This window comes from Xyrauchen texanus, chromosome 14, assembly GCF_025860055.1.
Source record: "Xyrauchen texanus isolate HMW12.3.18 chromosome 14, RBS_HiC_50CHRs, whole genome shotgun sequence".
In the NCBI taxonomy this organism is placed as follows: Eukaryota; Metazoa; Chordata; class Actinopteri; order Cypriniformes; family Catostomidae; genus Xyrauchen; species Xyrauchen texanus.
Genome location: NC_068289.1, coordinates 38,241,287 through 38,265,356, shown reverse-complemented (window position 1 = coordinate 38,265,356; position 24,070 = coordinate 38,241,287). Strand labels below are relative to the sequence as shown.

At 40.8% G+C, this 24,070-nt stretch overlaps 1 protein-coding gene across 6 annotated transcripts in view; it reads right to left on the bottom strand.

The window, feature by feature from the left end:
• The window catches only part of LOC127654953 (R3H domain-containing protein 1-like), a 66,943-nt gene that overhangs the window by 8,834 nt on the left and 34,039 nt on the right, over positions 1-24,070 (bottom strand). For 5 of the 6 annotated variants that reach the window (XR_007971986.1, XM_052142533.1, XM_052142536.1 and 2 more), the window contains 14 exons: positions 23,976-24,054; positions 23,742-23,801; positions 22,055-22,195; positions 21,813-21,921; positions 21,621-21,713; positions 21,500-21,528; positions 20,381-20,434; positions 20,070-20,287; positions 18,277-18,486; positions 13,193-13,326; positions 10,899-11,144; positions 10,649-10,784; positions 1,526-1,650; positions 1,323-1,435 (listed from right to left, as the gene is read on the bottom strand). Coding sequence is in view for 5 of the 6 variants with exons in the window: in XM_052142533.1 (XP_051998493.1) it covers positions 1,323-1,435; positions 1,526-1,650; positions 10,649-10,784; positions 10,899-11,144; positions 13,193-13,326; positions 18,277-18,486; positions 20,070-20,287; positions 20,381-20,434; positions 21,500-21,528; positions 21,621-21,713; positions 21,813-21,921; positions 22,055-22,195; positions 23,742-23,801; positions 23,976-24,054 (1,747 nt within the window). In the remaining variant the exon portion in view is untranslated. The remainder of the gene's footprint in view (positions 1-1,322; positions 1,436-1,525; positions 1,651-10,648; positions 10,785-10,898; positions 11,145-13,192; positions 13,327-18,276; positions 18,487-20,069; positions 20,288-20,380; positions 20,435-21,499; positions 21,529-21,620; positions 21,714-21,812; positions 21,922-22,054; positions 22,196-23,741; positions 23,802-23,975; positions 24,055-24,070) is intronic. The other variant, XM_052142535.1, reaches the window with a different exon arrangement.

Here is a 24,070-nt window from a genome sequence, read left to right as displayed (position 1 = left end):
ATATATTGTGACACTGTATCTTGGGTCATTAATGACACTACACACTATTGCTAACTAACCCTTTAAACTCTGAAGGTGTTTTTATAGATTTCCTGTTTCAGCGGTACACCCAACATTAAAGGCTTATAACTCGACAAAAACAATATTGAAATATTTGTCTAATTTGACATTATAAATCTCTGGGTGTAAATATAAGGCGGCTGGTTTTTGTTTTGTTCTCAATCATGTCGACTGTATCTGAGAAACATTTGTGTTGATATGACAAAGCAATCAAAAGTTCCAACATTACAAATATAATTGATCATAGTGTCCAAAAACATCTCCAAACAAATAAAAGATAATAATTGTACATAAGAACTAATTACACATGCAAACACAACAATGACTAAAGGTTTGCATAGCATGCAGACATGATTTTTTTTATCATTTATAAGCACTTGTTCAGTTTTGATCATAATGTCTACATGCATTATAAAGTAGAGCTTATAACTTTCAAATGAAACCTGTTTTGTGTTGGTCCCGACTGTAGTTATTCATATTTTAACGATTATAATTGTTTTGTTGTGGGCCCATTCAGAAATATTTTTTTTATTGTTGCACTATTGAAAAGATAAAGTTTGAGGAATACTAAACAGGTGGTGGAAAACTCCAATGAATGAATAAAGTAAAGGTGATGGAATGAGGTAATGACCTCTAGTATGCATTTAAGGTCAAAGGCGTTCGCTGCTATCGTGTGCATTCGCTAACTAACGACTGCTAGTGTGCTGGAAACAGCGGCATCAGTATTGACAGCGCAGGAGTGTTTACAGTGATTGAAGGCAGATATAATGCGTGTGATGCAGCTGCTGTAGTGTGTGATGCGGTGAGATGACTCTCCTCACGGGACGACTGTGTTATATACTGGATTTCTGCCCTTATAAATCATGTTGATCGTGGCCTACATAAATCAACATCCCTCGAGACACAAGAGCGAGCGAGTGACCTCTTCCTGCCGGTTTTACACAACACTAGTCAACCGAATGTGAAACTCACCTGGTCTTATCATGATCTGCACTGTAAGGGAAATATATAAACATTTATCATCTGAAATGCATTCAAATCCTCCAGTATTTCCTTGTTTTGCTAGTTTTTACACCTTAACGGTCACAGCAGGAGTTTTTTTGTCTTGTTTTCCAGTAAAAATGTCATATTAAATCTGGTTGCCATTTGTAATGGAGTAATGTTTTACTGCGCAGATGAATGAATCTCCCTCAAAATGTTCCACTAGAATTGAAAACGAGTCATCAATCCGTATTAGAACAATAATAATCTAAAGGATATACCTGATGTTGTTGTGTTGGTTGGGTGGTATAATACTGTAGTACACCTGTATGCTGGACGCAGGCACCTGCGCAGGACTGATAACAGGCTGCTGCACCGCGTGAGGCATCGAAACCTGCGACAGACACTCATCAGCTCACAACACATGCACAAATGACAGTATAGCTCCCGACAGCTTCAGTCTCACTGATAAGTGTAAGTTCACCTGATACGAGGGCACAGACGGGTACTGCAGCATCACACTCATACCGCTGTGTGGACTGTTCACCACAGGCTGCTGGAGGACGTTCTGATAACTCTGCTGATGATTGGACATCACCGTTTGATATCCTGAAGAGACACAAACACACAAATGACTGAACAACATCACAATGTGAACGATTCGACAGCACGCGGCACAGAACACAACAACAACAACAACGTAATATTGAGTACAATGTGTACTATTTTCATTTATTAGGGGCTACTGTATCCGTTAGTAGTAGTAGTATTATTCTGGCGGGGAGTCTATGGCAGCCCGTACATGGGAAAGTTATGAAATTTGGCACACTGATAGGGATGGGCATGAAAAGCCCCTGTACCAAAGGTGGGGTCTCTAGGTCATACTCTATAGCGCCACCACCTGTTCAAAAATGATCTTTTGAACCGTTGTCTTTATTTGTTGGATTACTCTCCTCCTGATGATTCAAATGGACCTCTTAAATATTAACTCCACCCACAGTGGCCGCCATCTTGGATTATGACGTTTACAGTTTAAACGTCAAACTTTGTCCAACTTGTCCAAACGATGGGTCAGAATAATCTCCAGACCAAGCCGCACAGAACTGATGAGAAATTATTTTAATTTGTGTTACGGTTCAGAAATTAAGCCAATGCAAAGTTAACGAGGTCGATGTGAAAATGGATTTGCGTCTCGGCAGTGCTTTGGAATGCTTCATTAGGACCATGATCCAAGGTAACATGCAAAGTTTGGTGTCAGCGCCACCTATGGGTCAAGAAACCTCAAGATTGGCTATTGTTGCACATAACTTTTGAACCGTTTGTCCTAAAATTAAAAGTTTGGTGTCTTTGGATTAATTAGGTCACGAGGATTTCATGGTAATAGTAATTGCTAATTTTACCAACATCAGCCATATAACCTCTCCGCCATTTTGAATTTCAGTGAAAAGTAATGTATATTTAAAATGCTTTGTCTGATTTGAATGAAAATTGGAAGGGGTGTTCGACTCATGTCCTTAAGCAGTTTGGAGATACTGCCACATAGTGGTCAAATTGCTTCTAAAGTAAATTTTTGTTTTCTCCCCCATTTGGAAAGGCCAATTCCCAATGTGCTCCAAGTCCTTGTGGTGACATAGTGATTTGCCTCAATCTGGGTGGCAGAGGATGAATCTCAGTTGCCTCCGCAACAGAGACCGTCAATCCGCGCATCTTATCATGTGATTTAAGTGCGTTACTGCGGACACAGCACGAGAGGAGGCTTTATGGCATCCACCGTGACATCCACGCACAACTCGCCACACCGAGAAACACATTATAGCGACCATATGGAGGTTACCCCATGTGACTCTACCCTCCCTAGCAACCGGCCCAATTTGGTTGCTAAGGAGACCTGACTGGAGTCATTCAGCACGTCCTGAATTCAAACTCACGACTCCAGGTGTGATAGTCAGCGTCAATACTCGCTCAGATACACAGACCCCAAATGCTTATTCAAATGACATTTTATAGCTTTATTGCTATTGCTTTTAATGCATCTTTGCTTCCTTATTCTAAGTCTTCTGAAATAAATATATCAATAGATACATTTCTAAATGTATTATATTATTATAAATGTTTTATTTAAAACCTGCTGCTCTTAGCTTGGAAAGTCTCTTTGACATCAGTCAGATATCTGTGTTGTGGCGCAGTGGTTAGAGCTCTGGGCTGCAGTTCAAAGGACTGGGTGACCCCGGTTCGAAACCCGCTTCAGCTGGTATAATCGTTGTGACTCTGTTGTGCCGGAGCACAGGGAATGGCTTTAGGGCTTGGCCCTGATCGTTGCTGCTTGCAGCTATGCATTTTAAATGTATTTCGAGTATGGTTTGTATTTCATACATTCATTCGAGTAAACTATCGTTTTAACATACAATTAAAGTTTATTTTGAGTACTGTGCATTTTACATTAACAAATTATGCATTTTACACATTCATTTTAGTCCAATTTAAGTAAACAATTTTTTAACATACACAATTTACTCAATTCAGTATAAAGTATTTATTATACATTTCTGACTGAAGTTTGAGTAAATTGTTTTGCTTTCATTTGAGTGAATAGAGCAAACAGTTTTTAAATTTACATGCAATTTATCAGCATTATATTGACAATCCTCAATAAATATCACATCTTTAGAAAAATCCATATTTACAAGCACTACAGTAAGCACAAGACACACATTGAACGACAGCTGACTTCAGCAAACACTCGTATGTAAATGAGATGTTCCACTATAAGTTATCAAATGTCTCGACTGTAGAAGCCGATCGCAATGACAACAGACATTAAACCTTCAGACGACACGCCCACGATGACACGCAAACATCACGACAAAGTCATGTCACAGTTAACTGAAATTATCCAAGTTCCTTCATTTAAGTTCATTGTTTCACATTGATTAATTCATGTTGTCATGTGTAGCAGAACGGGCTAATAACAGCCTCGCTAGCGAAATGCTTTAAATCACTGATGATCATGCTGGATTCATTCAATCTCGTCTCTTTATCAGAGAAAGTGCACATTTGCTTACATAATGACTGCAGAAGTACCTTTTAATGTTAGGTCTTTAAAAGCGGCTACATGTCGGAGTAAGAAAGGATGGTAATTTATACCAGCGCCCACTCAGGTGGCATACGGGGGCGCAGTGAATGCTCTCAGAGGCCCATTATGAGCGGGATAATTTGCATTGGTGTCAAGGTTATCATGGGGAGCGACTCGCCACCCCACGACGCTCTTAAACACTCGCAATGGAGGGGGAGAGAGAGAGAGAGAGAGAGAGAGAGAGAGAGAGAGAGAGAGAGGGGGCCCCTTTCAATTTCTGCTGGCGTTTGGCCAAAGGGACACAATCAATTTAGCGCAGATGAGAGCAGAAGTGGGACAAAGGAAGCGGGCGGCCCACGGCGAAGAGGCAGGATATTTTTAGCTCTATTCTCTCACCTCCACTTAGCAGCAGAGCATGATGGGAATATAATATTAAACACTCTCCGCTGTGGCTGAATGAGCAGGTACACCAGAAGAGGAAATGTTCTTCGCAGCAGGTGTTTCAAAGTCACTTCACAGAGGCTTCAGAGGTCGGGCATGTTTCAAGGTCTCGGGAAGAACAGGCTCTTTCATATAGAAATCATTTTTCATTGGATTGAATCATTATTGTGATATAAAATGACTCATACCAGTATATAATATTACTAATACACACGGTATTCTGCACACAGCCATCAACTGCCCCACAAAACAGTGACATATTTTCAACATTTTATTCAAATACAGATATTAAAATCTCTTCAGCTCTTCTACATATTTTGGCCCAAATTTAAACGCGCACTTCACACATATACTGTTGACCAATTGCAAAACATTTGTCTCATTTGACAGAAAACCTCACAAATGTAAAAAAATATATTCAAATAATATAATATACAATATAAAACTAAATGTACAAATCTTATGGTAAAATACATATTGTATCCGGTCTTTGAAAGCCTGATTTAGGCTCCGTTTGCTCCATGTCCATCCAAAAAGTGTTCGTTTATTCCACTAGATGGCAGCAAGTGCTAGGAACAGAAAGTTCCTCGATCTGAAATGTAGTTAGCACTGTAACGTAGCGGAGCATAGACATTCAGAACATTTTGTGATCTCACACACACCTTCCATATTGTTTTGTTGAATATCTCCGTGTAGACTAAAAGCTCAATCCAGGTGTCGTTAGAAAGCGGAGATACACATCTTTAGAATCTCAGCTAGATGTCATCACTGATATTCAGCAACATACTTTTTGGATCATTTGTTAATCATACTTCTTGACTGCATATTTTGTTCTGGATAACAGAGACAAAACATTATTTACCCAAGCAATCTCTCAAACAAGATGACGTTTCTAACGGATCAGACTTACGGTCTTCCAGTAACGGATGATAAAACACAAAATAAAAATCCTGTCTGTCTATCTGCCCATCTACCTGTCTGTCTGCCCATCTACCTGTCTATCTGCCCATCTACCTGTCTATTTGTCTGTCTGCCCATCTACCTGTCTGTCTGCCCATCTACCTATCTATTTGTCTGTCTGCCCATCTACCTGTCTGTCTGCCCATCTACCTGTCTATTTGTCTGTCTGCCCATCTACCTGTCTGTCTGCCCATCTACCTATCTATTTGTCTGTCTGCCCATCTACCTGTCTATCTGCCCATCTACCTGTCTATTTGTCTGTCTATCTACCTGTCTATCTGCCATCTACCCATCTATTTGTCTGTCTATCTACCTGTCTATCTGCCATCTACCTATCTGCCCATCTATCTGTCTGCCCATTTACCTATCTGTCTGTCTGTCTATCTGCCCATCTACCTATCTATTTGTCTGTCTATCTACCATCTACCTATCTGTCTATCTACCTGTCTGTCTGCCCATCTACCTATCTGTCTATCTACCTGTCTGTCTGCCCATCTACCTATCTGTCTATCTGCCCATCTACCTATCTATCTGTCTGTCTGTCTGTCTGTCTGTCTATCTGCCCATCTATCTATCTATGTCCATCCTTCTGTCCGTCTGTCTGTCTGACAAATATATCATAGGTTTGTTTTGTCTGTCTGTTTTTATTTTCCGCTTGAGGCTGTAAAACTCTCAAACTTCAAGCTTTAATCTATTTTAAACTGTTAGGCCAAGCGTTTTCAGGCCAACATCAAAGTTCATCTTGACAAACTTTACCCATTAAGTTATTTCATGTAACAAATACAAATAAGTGGAGTTCTGTGAAAAGTTCAGATGTGAAGTTTTCAAATGGCATCAGAAATGTATCCAGGAACTTTTACATTTTAAACATACTTCTGTCCTCTTCCACGGACCCGCCGACAGAGATAAGCTAATGTTGTGTGTAAAGTCATTCTAAACACCACATCACTGATCATGTGACCTCACCCATAGACGAATAAAACGCAGCGGAGTCCAGCAGAGGTGTGATGTCATGGTGATGTCACAGGAGGGGTTTCGAGGAGGAGTGAGAGACTGAAAAAGAGACCGGTTCACTGTGAGAATGATAGCGTGTCTCAGACAGTGCCTCGGCCCCGCATTCAGCCGCTCTGAAGAGTACCAGAGTAACATCACATGCATCCTCCCTACATGAATATTTAACAGCTTTGAGTGTTGAACGCCCATCAGCACCTGAAACATCATCGGTCTCGCACTTTTCTTAAAGGATCCATTTACACACATTCTAAACATGAGTTTTAACCCACCGACAGTAAAAGCTCTGAATGAAACAATGTAACATCTGAGTGAAAACTAAACTCATTCTTAGTTTGATTGAGATTTGTATTGTGTTGAATGGTGCACACTACAATGGTGTAATTAGCTGCGGGCTGCGAGATCTCCTGCGGCGCCGCATCATTCTGCAGCGATCACCGAGTGTGTAACACAAGAGAGGATCCAGAGAAAACAAAGTACTGAGAGAAATGATAAATGAGGAGTGTTACAGTGTGGAAATATCACCTTTATTTGTTCTTTACACACATTTACAATAGATAGAGTCATGATGGCAATCAGTTCTGGTTCTGATTGCACTTAATGGGCTTTAATCAGGATATGTTTAATGTATGTTTAATATTTCTCTATTGAAAACAAGGCTGTGAGGGATGTACAGTCGGTTCAATGGGTTGAACTGACATTCTGAGTTCAATAAATGTTTTGGACAATATCGATTACCTCAAATGAATTTTTTCTTTAAATTTGTGTTCCAGTGAGACTCTTACAATGGATATACACCAGTCAGTATCTGGTGTGGCAGCAGCTTCATTAAGTACTGCAGCGCATCTCCTCCTCATGGACTGCACCAGATGTGCCCGTTCTTGCGGTGAGATGTTCCCCACTCTTCCAGCAAGGCACATGCAAGTTCCCGGATATTTCTGGGGGGAATGGCCCTAGTCCTCACCCTCTGATCCAACAGGTCCCAGACGTGCTCAATGAGATTGAGATCCGGACTCTTCGCTGGCCATGGCAGAACACTGACATTCCTGTCTCGCAGGAAGTCACGCACAGAATGAGCAGTATGGCTGGTGGCACTGCCATGCTGGAGGGTCATGCCAGGATGAGTCTGCAGGAAGAGTACCACATGAGGGAGGAGGATGTGTTCCCAGTAACACACAGTGTTGAGATTGCCTGCAATGACAACAAGCTCAGTCCGATGATGCTGTGACACACCGCCCCAGACCATGATGGACCCTCCACCTCCAAATCGATCCCGCTCCAGAGTACAGGCCTCTGTGTAATGCCATCACCGACCATCACCCCTGGTGAGACAAAACCACTGGTCCAGTGAAGGTGGGTCTGTGCCCGTAGGCGACGTTGTTGCCAGTCCTGTCTGGTCCAGCGAAGGTGGGTCTGTGCCCATAGGTGACGTTGTTGCCAGTCCTGTCTGGTCCAGCGAAGGTGGGTCTGTGCCCGTAGGCGACGTTGTTGCCAGTCCTGTCTGGTTCAGTGAAGGTGGGTCTGTGCCCGTAGGTGACGTTGTTGCCAGTCCTGTCTGGTCCAGCGAAGGTGGGTCTGTGCCCATAGGTGACGTTGTTGCCAGTCCTGTCTGGTCCAGCGAAGGTGGGTTTGTGCCCGTAGGTGACGTTGTTGCCAGTCCTGTCTGGTCCAGTGAAGGTGGGTTTGTGCCCGTAGGTAACGTTGTTGCCAGTCCTGTCTGGTCCAGCGAAGGTGGGTTTGTGCCCGTAGGTGACGTTGTTGCCAGTCCTGTCTGGTCCAGTGAAGGTGGGTTTGTGCCCGTAGGTAACGTTGTTGCCAGTCCTGGCAACACTGTAACTAGGTAACAACTCGAGGAGAAGTATTAAAGTTTTTCTCTTTGGATTTACCATAAAATCTTGCCATGCACAGAACAACACTTGTGTTTGTCTCCCGCGGATGCACTGAATGTACAATGATGTGATGAATATTACCGTTTGTCAGCCGCGAGCCTGCGTACGCGTTGAAAGAGTTGTGAAGAATGTGAGCTGCTGTGTATTTGGAAACAAGCAGGTATCAGAAATGAACTGTATCATAATAATCGTGAGCCAGCAAAGACGCAAATTATACGTCATCACAAGCGGTTCACTTCTGTGAATTGGTATGACTGCGTTCATATCAGCAGCGAACCGTACCAGAGTTCACATGAACCACACCCCAGAACACCTTTTCAAGCGGAGTCGGGTGCGGTTCTCGTGTGCGCAACAGAGTTCGGAATACAGTGTTCACATTTTACAACAAAGCGAACTTCGACGTTATTCGACCCCGGTAGCTCACCACAAGTGCTTGTGTGAAAACACCCGTAGGCCCCGTTTACACCTGCTTTTACGATGCGTCTCGGGTGACCCGATCACATGTGGTCAGGTGACACATCGATGTTTACACCTGGTCGCTTAAATGCGTCACCTTTGACCGCTTGTGCTCGGATTTAGAGGGGAGGGCCTCTGTTTCATGATGACATCAATCACTATTTTACTGTGTTACTGCATGATATTAAAGCACAACAAAGGTGCGCTGTTTCCCCCAGATGTGATTGAAATGTAATCGAAGCACAAACGCGACATGTGAAGCGAACATGTTATTTTAGTGGATTATCTGTATTAAAGGAGCTTCATGTGTTCGTGCTCGTCATCTGTGTTGATATCAAACACTGAAGATCCGTGAAGCTCTCGTGATCGTGAAGCCGCTTTTTTACATTTTCGATCTGTCCGATCAGACGGTTATTTCCTTTTAAAGCGTTTACACCTCACATGCGTTTTTGACCACATATGCATGTGGATTTTGTGATTTGATCACAAAACGTTTTAGACCCTGTTTAGACCTGTATTCAGTGCTCACATGTGATCGGATCACCCAAAACACATCTTAATACCAGCAGGAAACTCTTAGATGTGATCTAGAGCATTTAGACAGTACAAGCCATTAAAGGACTGTGAGCCTTTTCTGACTTCGATCTACTCCAGTTTTTTAGTACTTTTGTGAAGCACTTCCCAATTATAAACACTAGAAATGCTGCACTGCATGTTTGCTGTTGTGGCACCCGGTGCTTCTCTCTCAATACATTCAATCCAGACTACTATTATAGTGTCCGTCTGTGTTGCATGAACAACTTCTTTAAATGGAACGAAGATCATTTGTGAAAATGCTAGTCCTGCTTCCACCCAAGTTACCAATTTAATGTATGTGCAAAAGCAGAATAATCACAAAATCAATGTGAAAAAAGCAGCGTTCCAACCATGAGTTTAAGAGAAGCAACTTGCCACTTTGTCTGGAGAGTGTCACAAAAGAGAAATGAAAATGGAAGTTGAAGCCACTGCGGCTGTTTTTATTAAATGTAATGAATCACTAGCAGTTTAGAGTTCGCAGACATGCAGCAACGCTCTGACGTGAGCCAGCGTTCAGCGGCAGACGCCTCATATCTGGGAATGAAAGCGTGTCACACAGTTTTGGGAGGTAATTGTACACAATCACTTTCACAACATTTCACATGGCTTGCTGAGGTCAAGTTACGTTGCATTAAGTGAGCAACTGTATATTACATAATCAAATTAAATAGGAACATATTCGTAAACGTGTTTCCATGGTAATTAATGAGCATGTCTTCTTACCGAATGCAAATATTATCCACCTCAAGCAGGGCTGGACTGGGAAGAGAAACCGGCCCGGGACTTTACATGGCAACTGGCCCAAAAGTTTTTGAGCGGAGGGAGGGGGGGTGGGGGGGGGGGTGTTAGCTGTCCTATTCTGCACATCACGGTGGCGTTTTGTGGTCCGTTCTGCATAACACGGTGGCACATTTTTGCTTACCTCGGCCCATTCGGCCCGTTCGCAGCCGACCCACCGGCCCAATCAGTTCTCCCGATGGCCAGCCTGCCCTTGATCCTTCCAAAAGTGTGTCGGCCCACCAGGAAAATGCCTGGTATGCCAGATCACCAGTCCAGCCCTGACCTCAAGCGAGCATATACATTTTATATGTGCATTTTGGGAACTTTAATCTTTTAAGCATTTATGTGATATCCCAAAATGTGCATAAAATGATGTGGATGGAAACCCACAAACTTTCAACCGTAGTGTGCGTGGAGTTACCTGTCTGCTGGGCCGGTGCGTGTGGTGGAGGGGGCATCGTTTGACTCTGAGCATTGCTGTACTGAACTCTGCCTGCCGGCCGATACTGATGCCCACACACAGAGTACTGACCAGGAGAACAATAACACACTGCCATCTGTGAACAAACACGTGTCTGTCAAACAAAACAACTGCTTGTGATCTGAGTATTATTACTGAATTAAAGCTGCAGTGTCATTTATGTAACAGAACTGTAATCGGTTTCACTTACCTGCGGCTGCATGAAGCTCTGCTGCGGCTGCATGATGGGCTGGTTGACTGTAGGCTGCGCAGGAAATGCAGAGGTGGGCACGGTCTGTCCGGGCGAGGGCACCATGTACCCAGCCTGCTGCGGTGGCAGTGGTGCAGGGAGCATCGCAGGTGAGGGGTAAACAACAGTGTGAGCCTCACGAACGTCCTCCGAGGGGTGCCGCACCAAAGTCATGTGACCGAACGGACCACTTAGATTATCCTGCGGCTGACACACACACACACACACACACACACACACACACACACACACACACACACACACACACACACACACACACACACACACACACACACACACACACACACACACACACACACACACGCAGCATTAAACAGTCTTCACTCACTCTAAGACCTATTACACACTTCATCACAAATGCTTCCATCTACACAAGCTTGACATTGTTGCGCTCCAAAATGTGTTTTAGCACAATTCATAATGCACCTCATGTGCATTCTCAGCTTTGCCACAAGGGGCACTATAGACGTCATTACTGTTAACGGTCTTCTACGGTCGGTTTTCTCGTTCCGGTCGACTGTTGTTATGGCAGAGCAACAGTTTAAAGAGAATCTGAGCAGAGTAAGCTAGTTAAAAATAGTTACACAATAGACACGTTTATAGCTAGTGACATCCAGTTTTAATGGTACAAACACTTGAAGGTGTTATCGAGTACTGACGTTTGTTAGCGCAACAGTACTACTAGAAAAATATAGTTTATGTACAATGAGACGAAAGCTTGGCATGCACTTCCAAAAGAGCTTGTCTGGCCAAACCGTTACTAATTGTCTGTATGAATTTGCCCCATTAGAAAGGGGAAGAGATTTCTTCTCTATTCATAAAATATTAATTCCAACATCTGTTCCTGCATTAATTATTCAAAAGCATCTCCCACTCTTTTAATGAGTCATTAAGGGATGTTTACAGCAGAGGGAGGTCAAGAAATAGAGCTTATCAAAGCACACGACACGCAAGTCTGACAAACTCATTCAAATGCTAAACCTGACCGCAGCACTTACTGCATTCATTTACAGTCTGCCGCTGAACGCATCTACTGCGACTCACTCAACATCAATCCTTTATTCTAATGATGTGCTATTGACAGCAATCTAATAAAAAACTGGACTACATGTGACAAATGACAACATGCGAGACGCAGGCGATCGCGAGAGAGAGAGAGAGAGAGAGAGCGAGCGTGAGCAGTAGGTACCACAGTATAGTATTGATTAGGAGACACTGAGAGGATCTGTGGTGGGTAAGATGCCATCAGGTGCTGGACGGGCAGAGCAAATGTCTGAACAGACCAGAGAGGCTGAAGACATACAGAGGGAAAAGGAAAAACAGAGACAGAGCAAGAGAAAACAAGAGGAAAAAGGAAAGAGACACACATGAGGAGGAAGTGGAAAACACAGGAAGAGGAAGCAGACACACATGAGGAAGCAGACACAGAGGACAGGACATACACACAGAAAGTGCAACAGACAACACAAAGGAAGATAAAACAGAGAGGAAGATAACGGGTTTAGTAACAGATGTACAGAACTCCTAATAAAGAACAGATGAATTGAGCACTCATAGGACTGTTAGTTGCTGCACAAACACTGATAAACGGAGTATAGATGGGACATACTGCAAGCAGGCCAATGATCAAACACAGTCTAACTGTAACATACATGCCGATCTATATCACACATCACCGGGAGTCTGTATTTAAAGACCTCTCATAAAACAGACAGTTCAGATTCAAGATTCTGATTGGCTGAGCATTTAACTAATATAAAACAATAATATATCAGCAATGTTGTTCCTGACCCATGGTAAAATCACAGTAACCGTCTCCAGTGGATTCATTCATCAAACTCTGTTTAACCGCGGATCTTCAGTGACTGGCACAGACCCAAGATCTCATTAATACATCTCCCCATTATCCTAAAGGGTCATCAAAACAGCTTCTAAAGAACGTATTAAACATCAAGTATATTTTATTGATCAATGTGTATTTCAGACACTGGCATCATATTCTGTATTCAGCTCCTGAGACCATGAACAATATACAATTCATCTTTCCTTAAGTCACCAAAAACACCTGGGCCATTAAAAAATAATTAATAAATATGCTGATATTCATAAGCTGATCAAAGGATGAATGTCAATAATCACATATAATTGTGTGGAAATGTATTAATACACAACACATTTATTTCAATGAACTGCACAAGTTAGATTAGACTAAAGTGGTCAGATAATGAACTCACCTGTGCTGTGTGCTGATTGGCTGTCTGGTGATGAGCAGGTGGAGGCGGCGGTAAAGACGGTTGTGTACTCGAGCCCAGCGGGGTCACGGGGTTATACATTACAGCACTGCCGTCAGGGTTTACAAACGGCTGACCTGTAATTCATGAACAGAATCATGTGTGTAACGCTTCATATATGATGAGATTACTGTAATACACAAGTTCAAATACTACATGTGTGACAGTTAATACACAATGTAACAAAGAGGGAAAATAAGATTTGACAGTTGGAAAAATAATGAAAGATGACAGAATGTTACCAGAGTATCCTGATCAAATACAAATATAACGAAGAATATAACAGTTTAAAAATAGTTTCGAGTAAACTGGAGGTTCAAAATGTTCATCCTTATTCTCCAGCAGTTGCAGAAATCACTTGTTCTCTAATTTGAATTTTAACAAAACCAAACAATCAATACACTGATTGATAGTATTTACTTTAAACACAATTTCACTTCATATTTACACCCGCATGAGGGGGAATTCAAAAGGACCCCCTTTGGAGGACAGGGCGGGAATCTTTTTCTTCAATAGATTTGCGTGCCCTTGCAATACATTTACCATGGTTTTACTAGAGTAACCATATTTTAACTGTTTGTTGTAAAACCAAACTAATACAGGAAAAACTGATCACAAAACCAAATTGTGTGGTTATGATTTTACTACAGATAATACTTACGACTGTATTAAAACCATGGTTACTATATGGATACGGTGTACTGTATTAAAGCCATGGTTACTATATGGATACGGAGTACTGTATTAAAACCATGGTTACTATATGGATACGGTGTACTGTAGTAAAGCCATGGTTACTATATGGATACGGAGTACTGTATTAAAACCATGGTTACTATATGGATAGGGAGTACTGTATTAAAACCACGGTTACTATATGGATACGTGTACTGTGTTAAAACCATGGTTACTATATGGATACGGTGTACTGTATTAAAACCATGGTTACTATATGGATACGTGTACTGTATTAAAACCATGGTTACTATATGGATACGCATACTGTATTAAAACCACGGTTACTATAAGGATACGGAGTACTGTATGAAAACCATGGTTACTATATGGATACGTGTACTGTATTAAAACCATGGTTACTATATGGATACGTGTACTGTATTAAAACCATGGTTACTATAAGGATACGGAGTACTGTATTAAAACCATGGTTACTATATGGATACGTGTACTGTATTAAAACCATGGTTACTATATGGATACGTGTACTGTATTAAAACCATGGTTACTATAAGGATACGGAGTACTGTATTAAAACCATGGTTACTATATGGATACGGAGCACTGTATTAAAACCACGGTTACTATAAGGATACGGAGTACTGTATGAAAACCATGGTTACTATATGGATACGTGTACTGTATTAAAACCATGGTTACTATATGGATACGTGTACTGTATTAAAACCATGGTTACTATAAGGATACGGAGTACTGTATTAAAACCATGGTTACTATATGGATACGGAGTACTGTATTAAAACCACGGTTACTATAAGGATACGGAGTACTGTATGAAAACCATGGTTACTATATGGATACGTGTACTGTATTAAAACCATGGATACTATATGGATACGTGTACTGTATTAAAACCACGGTTACTATATGGATACGTGTACTGTATTAAAACCATGGTTACTATATGGATACGGAGTACTGTATTAAAACCATGGTTACTATATGGATACGGTGTACTGTATTAAAACCATGGTTACTATATGGATACGTGTACTGTATTAAAACCATGGTTACTATATGGATACGGAGTACTGTATTAAAACCATGGTTACTATATGGATACGGTGTACTGTATTAAAACCATGGTTACTATATGGATACGTGTACTGTATTAAAACCATGGTTACTATATGGATACGGAGTACTGTATTAAAACCATGGTTACTATATGGATACGGTGTACTGTATTAAAACCATGGTTACTATATGGATACGTGTACTGTATTAAAACCAGGGTTACTATAAGGATACGGAGTACTGTATGAAAACCATGGGTACTATATGGATACTTGTACTGTATTAAAACCATGGTTACTATATGGATACGTGTACTGTATTAAAACCACGGTTACTATAAGGATACGATGTACTGTATTAAAACCATGGTTACTATATGGATACGTAGTACTGTATTAAAACCATGGTTACTATATGGATACGGAGTACTGTATTAAAACCATGGTTACTATATGGATACGGAGTACTGTATTAAAACCATGGTTACTATATGGATACGGAGTACTGTATTAAAGCCATGGTTACTATATGGATACGTGTACTGTATTAAAGCCATGGTTACTATATGGATACGTGTACTGTATTAAAACCATGGTTACTATATGGATACGGAGTACTGTATTAAAACCATGGTTACTATATGGATACGGAGTACTGTATTAAAACCATGGTTACTATATGGATACGGAGTACTGTATTAAAGCCATGGTTACTATATGGATACGGTGTACTGTATTAAAGCCATGGTTACTATATGGATACGTGTACTGTATTAAAACCATGGTTACTATATGGATACGGAGTACTGTATTAAAGCCATGGTTACTATATGGATACGTGTACTGTATTAAAACCATGGTTACTATATGGATACGTGTACTGTATTAAAGCCATGGTTACTATATGGATACGGTGTACTGTATTAAAACCATGGTTACTATATGGATACGTGTACTGTATTAAAACCATGGTTACTATATGGATACGTGTACTGTATTAAAGCCATGGTTACTATATGGATACGGTGTACTGTATTAAAACCATGGTTACTATATGGATACGGTGTACTGTATTAAAGCCATGGTTACTATAAGGATACGGAGTACTGTATTAAAACCATGGTTACTATATGGATACGGAGTACTGTATTAAAACCATGGTTACTATATGGATACGGAGTACTGTATTAAAACCATGGTTACTATATGGATACGGAGTACTGTATTAAAGCCATGGTTACTATATGGATACGTGTACTGTATTAAAGCCATGGTTACTATATGGATATGGAGTACTGTATGAAAACCATGGTTACTATAAGGATACGGTGTACTGTATGAAAACCATGGTTACTATATGGATACGGTGTACTGTATTAAAACCATGGTTACTATATGGATACGTGTACTGTATTAAAACCATGGTTACTACCGTAATTTCCGGACTATAAGCCGCAACTTTTTTCCCACGCTTTGAACCTTGCGGCTTATATATGGATTTTTCCCGCTGTCAAATTTTATAAAAAAAAAAAAAAAAAAACATTCTGTGACGTGCTCAGTTTTTCGGCGGCGTGAAGCTTTCATTAGACCAATGAAATTGCCGAACGGGTTAAGGTCAAAACAACTTTTTTTGTTTAATGTTTAGATTAAATCGAGCGCGCTCAAACTTCCCATCATTCTGATTACGGTAGTAATTTTGTCACCCTCACCATGGCAAAGACATGGAAAAATGCATATTATGCTGCTTTCAAGTTGAAGGCGATTGATCTGGCTGCTGCACGGGAGCTTGGTCTTAATGAGTCGATGATAAGACGTTGGAGATGACTTCAGTGGTTTCAGTGCACAGGACGAGGAAGATAGTGACCAATTACTTTATTGGTAGGCTACTATTTACTGCAAATGTTTTATTACAAGCCGTGTGTGGCACCGGTGTTAAACATAATTTAGCGCAGGTCTAAGCGCCCTTACAGCTTTTCTCTCCCGGACGGGCGCTTGACCACGCCCCCGCTGCCAAACCGTGTTTCGTTAAAGCCTACTTATTTTTGTTACAAGCCGTGTTTCGTTAAAGCCCGAGTAAAGTTCATTTGTTTCAATGTACCGGTAGGCACCTGCGGCTTATAGACAGGTGCGGCTTATTTATGTTTAAAATAATATTTTATTTAAAAATCAGTGGGTGCGGCTTATATTCAGGTGCGCTCAATGGTCGGAAATTACGGTATATGGATACGGTGTACTGTATTAAAGCCATGGTTACTATATGGATACGGTGTACTGTATTAAAGCCATGGTTACTATATGGATACGGTGTACTGTATTAAAACCATGATTTCCGCTGAAACAAAAACATGATTATTTTTCATAGTTACTACAATATTACTGTAATAAATGTATGTTTCCGGCAACTAAACAAAAACACCTCGGAATTTTCATGGTAACATATAGTAAAGCCATGGTTTTACCGCATTAACTATAATTAAACTATGTATTTGTATAGTAAAACCATAATACCCACAAAATTATGATTTTTATTATCATAGTTTTCGTTTTCCTGCATTATCATTATGGGGTTATAGAGTTAAGTCTAATAATTCATTTTCAACAGAGCTGGAAATAAACCTGTTAGTGATGATTAATAAATAGTGAAAAGGCACACAAGGACAGACTGCCCCTTACAATCAATCTTCTCATAACATCCAGTGAGCTTTAATAATCCCTCATTGAGTTCTACAGCAGTTTAAAAACACCTGCCTGAAGCCTGAAGTGACACATTTCCCATATGAAAACACTTTAAAAAGGTCAATAAGCAATTACACACCCGTGCTGCCTTTTAAAAATGCATTAGTGCTGGTGATATAGCCCGTCCCAGCAGCTGCATGCATATTTAAGAGATGAGCTGCAATATATGACCGTTTGTTCTATGACACTTCAAGAATTGCTTCATTATGTATTGCACAGATGCATGCTGGAGCATGTTTCTAGACCAACTGCATTTGTTAACAAAAGTGAAAAGGAAGCATTTATTGTGTTTTCTTCATGTACACTATGAAGGAAAGATTCATCAAGCATCAATTTAGATTATAGAGGAACACTAAATTGTCCTTATGAGCCCAAATACAATGATGAATGGATCGCATCAGTGTTTATGATGTGTATGATCAGTGTGAGCATTGAGTTCAGATCAGGGTTAGTGATGGATGCAGTACTACAGGAAGTAGAGACATGCATGTGTACCTGTAGTGAATCTACACACACCTGTATGCGGGTTGAGCAAGACACTGCCCGGAGGAATCCCTGCCGCTTCCAGAGGAAGCAGATAGTAGCTAGCGTTTGCCGCCGGTACTGGCGGCTCGTAGGAAACACCGCTGCTAGTGCTGACAGCAGGATAGCTCAGAGGGGTTAGAACCGGCACGGGCGGTCGACACAGTGAACCCGTAGAGGAACCGACACTACTACAGTCCGAACCTAAGAAGGGAGTAATAACATGTGTCTTAACCCACAGACAGAGCAGAAAAGAGAGGACGTAATGCTCACATGGTGAAGTCATGGGGGATTGAGGAATATATTGGGAAATATTGAGTGCTCCAGCTATTAGAATGTTCTAGAATATGGAGGTACGGAAAGCAAAAAGATGCACAACTCAATTTCATCTCTAATTACCTCGGGGAGCAAAGCAATGAAAGAAGAGAATAATTGCATTAGCTTAGAATGACATGTTAATTAATTTCTCATTAATGTCTCGCTTCATTTAGCAATTTACTTTGTTGCTCGTCTCATCTCTTAAACAGTTACAAACGTATGAAGAAAACTTACAACAAGCATGTTCACGTTTAACCCTTCCGTGATCTCCTGGTTCAATTTGAACCTTTTTACACTGATTTACATCAACTTAACTTTTATGTTTTCGGGCTGAAAGTTCACAACATCCTCCACAGAGGTGATCTGAACCTGGCAATGTCATTTATTAAAGTTCCTACTTTGTCATGAAGGATCAAACTGACCCTTATTTATGTTCAAAAGCTTGTAGTAAAGGCTCTGTTTGCTCTCTCTACATTTAGTGTATCGTTATTTCTATCACTTTCTATCACAATATCTACAGATATCCAGTCTTTTTTTAGGAAGTCCAACCCTTTCCCCATGTTTTGTGGAACATCTCGGCCTCTGAATGGACTACAACTGTGATTTAAGGGGGCTTTCAAACTGGGCAGGTTTTCTGTGGTCCAATTCCCAGAGCGATTGTTCCCAGTGCCCCCCTCAGCGGCGGTCTGGTTTCACACTCACTTTGCCATTATGCACAGCAGAGTGAAGGACAACTGTGTGCTCCGGGTTCAGTACTGCGGAGCGCATGGCAGCTTTCACATTCAACATAATAATTGTGTGTGTGTGAGTTTGTGTGTGTGTGTGTGTGTGTGTGTGAGAGTGAGTGAGTGAGTGAGTGAGTGAGTGAGTGAGTGAGTGAGTGAGTGAGTGAGTGAGTGAGTGTGTGTGTGTGTGTGATTTTGAGTATGAGCGTTCTTATAATAAAATTTACCATTTCTACAATTTTATGGTGAAGCTCCCCCTGCCTTTCAGATCTGAATATTGTGATAGAAGAACACTGATAATTTTTCTAGTGTTATCTGCACCTAGACAAACGATTTAAGACCAAAAGTAGAGAGACAGAGCAAGCTTTTGAAACCAAAGTAAAGACAACATAGGGACTTGATCCTTAAGACCAAGAGGGGTTAAAATCATCACGACACGCTGATATTTAGGTAATAAAATCAGCATTTAAAGGAAGGAGAAAACACTTGTCATGTCTGTAATTATTGACATTAAAGTCAATATTGTGGATACAGTATTTGGTTGATTTCCAGCATGATTTAGAGGGTGACAAACGTCAACAATCATCAAACGATTTCAAAGATCAGAGCAGATAATGTGCAATTAAACAGTTAACGAAGAGGAATGTGTGAATTTAGCAGATACATGAACATGCTGTTATGAGGAAGATGAATATTATACTGGCACATCCACAGGTGGTGTTGATGATGGAGAGTTTGACTCACCCGTCTTTGAGAGGCGTCCCACACTCGTACAGCTGCTGGAACTGTCTCCTCGCATCAGCACCGGAATCCCACTGAAGCTGCTGGCTTTGGTCATGGCGGGCTTCAGGATGCGGCTGGAGCTGTCAGAATCCGTGCTGCTCCATGGCCGCGGCTCTGAACACTTGCTCTCGTTCTCCGAGCTGCTCTGACGGCTGCTTCCTGATCGACTGTCCTGCAACCTGCATCATGACATCATCACACAACACGCTTATAGAAGAGAAGCGTCATTTCAGATGACAGTCATGTGAAGATCATGAGCAGATGATCATTACCTGAAGATCTGCCGTCTCTGATGAATGTTGTTACACACCTCATCCTCCTGAATCCTGCAAACATTCAAGGAAAAGTGGTTAACATCAATATTAACAATCAGACACATCAGGGATTGTTTACTGGATCAAATGTCTTCAGGGCATTCATGCACAAGCTTTGAAGCTTCTAAAATGTGACGGTTTCTTGATATTGATCACATGAACTCCGTGAATCAGATGTTGATTCAGTAACCTCTGACTGATTCAGTGAACGATAACTCGTGAGTTTGCGAGTCTTTGTGATTTAATGCAATTCATGTTGATGGACTTTAATTTTGACTGCAAGCGCAAAACTCAGGGATTTATGACATCAGCCGAAAAGGAAGGGACTATACGCTCAATTTCAGTTCAAATATCCTATATTTACTGTACATTATCATATTGAGAATAAATGTGTCTTTCAGGGGCTTTATATGGAGTTATGATGAAAATAAGCTGCATTTCAAACTGTTCTGAGACCAGTGCAGACAGACAGCACACTGGAGGTTAAGTCATGCACTAAATAGGGAGCATCCTATATCTCTCTATAACTGTTCTGAGACCAGTGCAGACAGACAGCACACTGGAGGTTAAGTCATGCACTAAATAGGGAGCATCCTATATCTCTCTATAACTGTTCTGAGACCAGTGCAGACAGACAGCACACTGGAGGTTAAGTCATTCACTAAATAGGGAGCAAGGGAGCATCCTATAGCTCTCTATAACTGTTCTGAGATCAGTGCAGACAGACAGCACACTGGAGGTTAAGTCATGCACTAAATAGGGAGCAAGGGAGCATCCTATAGCTCTCCTATAACTGTTCTGAGACCAGTGCAGACAGACAGCACACTGGAGGTTAAGTCATGCACTAAATAGGGAGCAAGGGAGCATACTATAGCTCTCTATGCAGTTAAGTGCATTCAATCCTAAAATCGTATCAAAAGTTCAGTTTCAGGCTGCAGATGATGTTTGGACACTCAACATGTTTGACACACATGGGACAATGATCATCAGTACATAGATTCAGAGTTTATAATGGATCATTTTATTTGAACATGATTGACAGTGATTGGCTGATGCCGTCTTGTGTCTCACACTCACCCTGTATCAAGCTGGAACGCATCTAAACCCTGTAACACAATTCAGGTTATGTAAGAAAATATGATATATACAAAACACAAATCTGCAGATGTAAATGTGGCTCTTCAATAGAGACTCTTACATCAGCGAAGATCCTCTCTCGTGCTCTCTGATATTCCTCCTCTCGCTCCTCGATTGACCTGCTTCTCCTGTCCTCTTTTAGCTTCATTCGCATCTGAAACACAACGCTTTGTGTTTAATATACATTTATTTACACACCGTTTAAAATGCAGTTAAAGGCCTGTTTGATGTTCGGCTCATTAGCGTCACCCACAATGCTGTCGTCTTTGTCAGTGCTGGAGTTGTCCCTTTTTAAGATGTAGCGCTTCTGAAACTCGTCTGTTTTGTCGTCTTTGATGTGTTCAGAGAACTTCTGATCTGGTCTGAACACACAGAGACAGAAAGTGTGAATTCAAAAGATCACTGAAGTGAAAGATCATTAAGCTCGCTCTAGATGAAGGTCAAATGTGTCACGTGACACATCAAGGAGCAGAGAGAAGGTCAGAGGTCACTCACATTCTAGTATTGCTGGTTTTGTTGATGACGACACATTTCCCCGTCTGGTCGATGTTGTGATCCAAGCCGAAGTACGCAGCGACTCTGTGCAGAAGCATTCTGTGATACGATGTCATTGGAGGAAACTTCCTTCTCTGAATCCTGGAATGAACCGCAAACAAATCAATAATTCAACTGAACTCGTCACATATTGCAGCCGGAGTGATGCCAATAAAATACTGTATGTTGTGTATATATGGACTATTCCATGTCAAATCAACCAAATTTCAGAAACTTCCTTGGGTGAAATTTTTGATTTTGTTCATTTTTAAGAAGGAAAAAAATCAAATATGGTGAAAAGCAGTCTTATGAAAAAAGTATTGACTCTCAGAAATTGAGATTTTGACATGTTATGACTAAATTAAGGCGCATTCCTAGTTTGAACATTATTTGTACTTCAGACTTTTGTTTTGTTGTTTCATACAAAGCGACCAACATCTTGTTTTCCACCACTGAAACGAGTAATGTAACAAAAAAAGAGTGACATTGAGAGCCCCATATCTATGGGATTTAACCACACAGGGTCTCAAAAATGAAGATACATAAAATAAAGTTTGTTCTGAACCAGAAGTTAAAAGGATATTAAGATATCTTTAATACTTCTGGAGTTATAGGCTCTCAAACTTTGGAAAAACAACACAAAAAAAGTGTTTTTTCCCATTTTTGGACTCACACCGTTGGTAGATAATGCAACAACAGGTGCTGAATTAGGGCAGCAACTAATGACTATTTTGATAATCGACTAATCTAATGATTATTCAACTATTCGGCGATTATTGCAACAATTAATAATCAGCTCTTAACCGATTATTCAGCTTGTGCCCAGAGTTAAAAGGTTGAATTAAACGTGCTTAGATTCAGAATTTGTGCTTATGTGTACCGCCCGCTTTCTTATTATTTGAACTTTAATAAAGGATGCATTAAATACAGGATATAATGGCGCAGTGTTTCCTTTTTAGACGCTCTGACAGGCAAGATTTGCTCAAGCGGAACAGCAGGTACGACTCCGCTTTAATTCACGACGACACTGCTTCTGTATTTACTTATGTCGCATGTTTGTATTATAATTCTCTGCGATCTCCATCAGCTGAATCTGTGTGGAAAGTTTGGAGAGCGTCTGGACTGTGAGCTTCTCTTCAATCAAGTGCTGCTCTCCCGCATCATCATTAGTGTTTCAAAACATCTCATGTTGTGTTCAATGAAATCAGGCGACTGTTCCACAACTAACATTTTTCTTGACAATTTTTTATTGTTGATAATGTCAACTAATGGTTTCAGCCCTATGCTGAAGTCAACTGATATTAGGAACAGATCTACCAATCACTGTGTACAAATAAATTAATGACAATGACACCTTTCTAAGGGTATTTATTGACCTGTAGTTTTGCTCTATAATCATACTAAGAAATCATTTCTGACACCTCTTTACGAAATAGTGGATTACTCCAATATTGATCCATGACATCTCATATTTTGGCTCTGGTTGACACGGAAGAACCCTCTTGTTTATTCTGTACATTGTGTATGTAGTATGTTCTCCAGTGTGTTCATCACTGCACATGTAAATGGTGAAAGTGATTGATTAGTTTTCAAGGTAAACCAATATTTAGCATGATTTAACTAAAGCATGAAATGAAATGTGACTTACTCGTCACGACTGATGAAGTCGAGGATGTCCTGTTCCAGCTTCAGCAGCATCATTCGGTCTCTAAACATGAACGTTCAGTCATTCACAGCTCAATGTCATTACCATTAATAGACTGGTTAAAGTACAGCAGTACTTCCACCAGTATTAATAACACATAATGGTCTCGATGTTAGAGAACTTCAAGCTTCTCAAATAAAGGAAAGCATGTCTGAAAACGGGTCACTGGTGTGTCACCTGGGGTTGTTCTTCAGTGTGTTCACCAGGAACTCATGCAGGTCAATGCCGGTGGAGTCGGTGTACTCTTGACTGGAGTCTAAAGAGAGAACAGA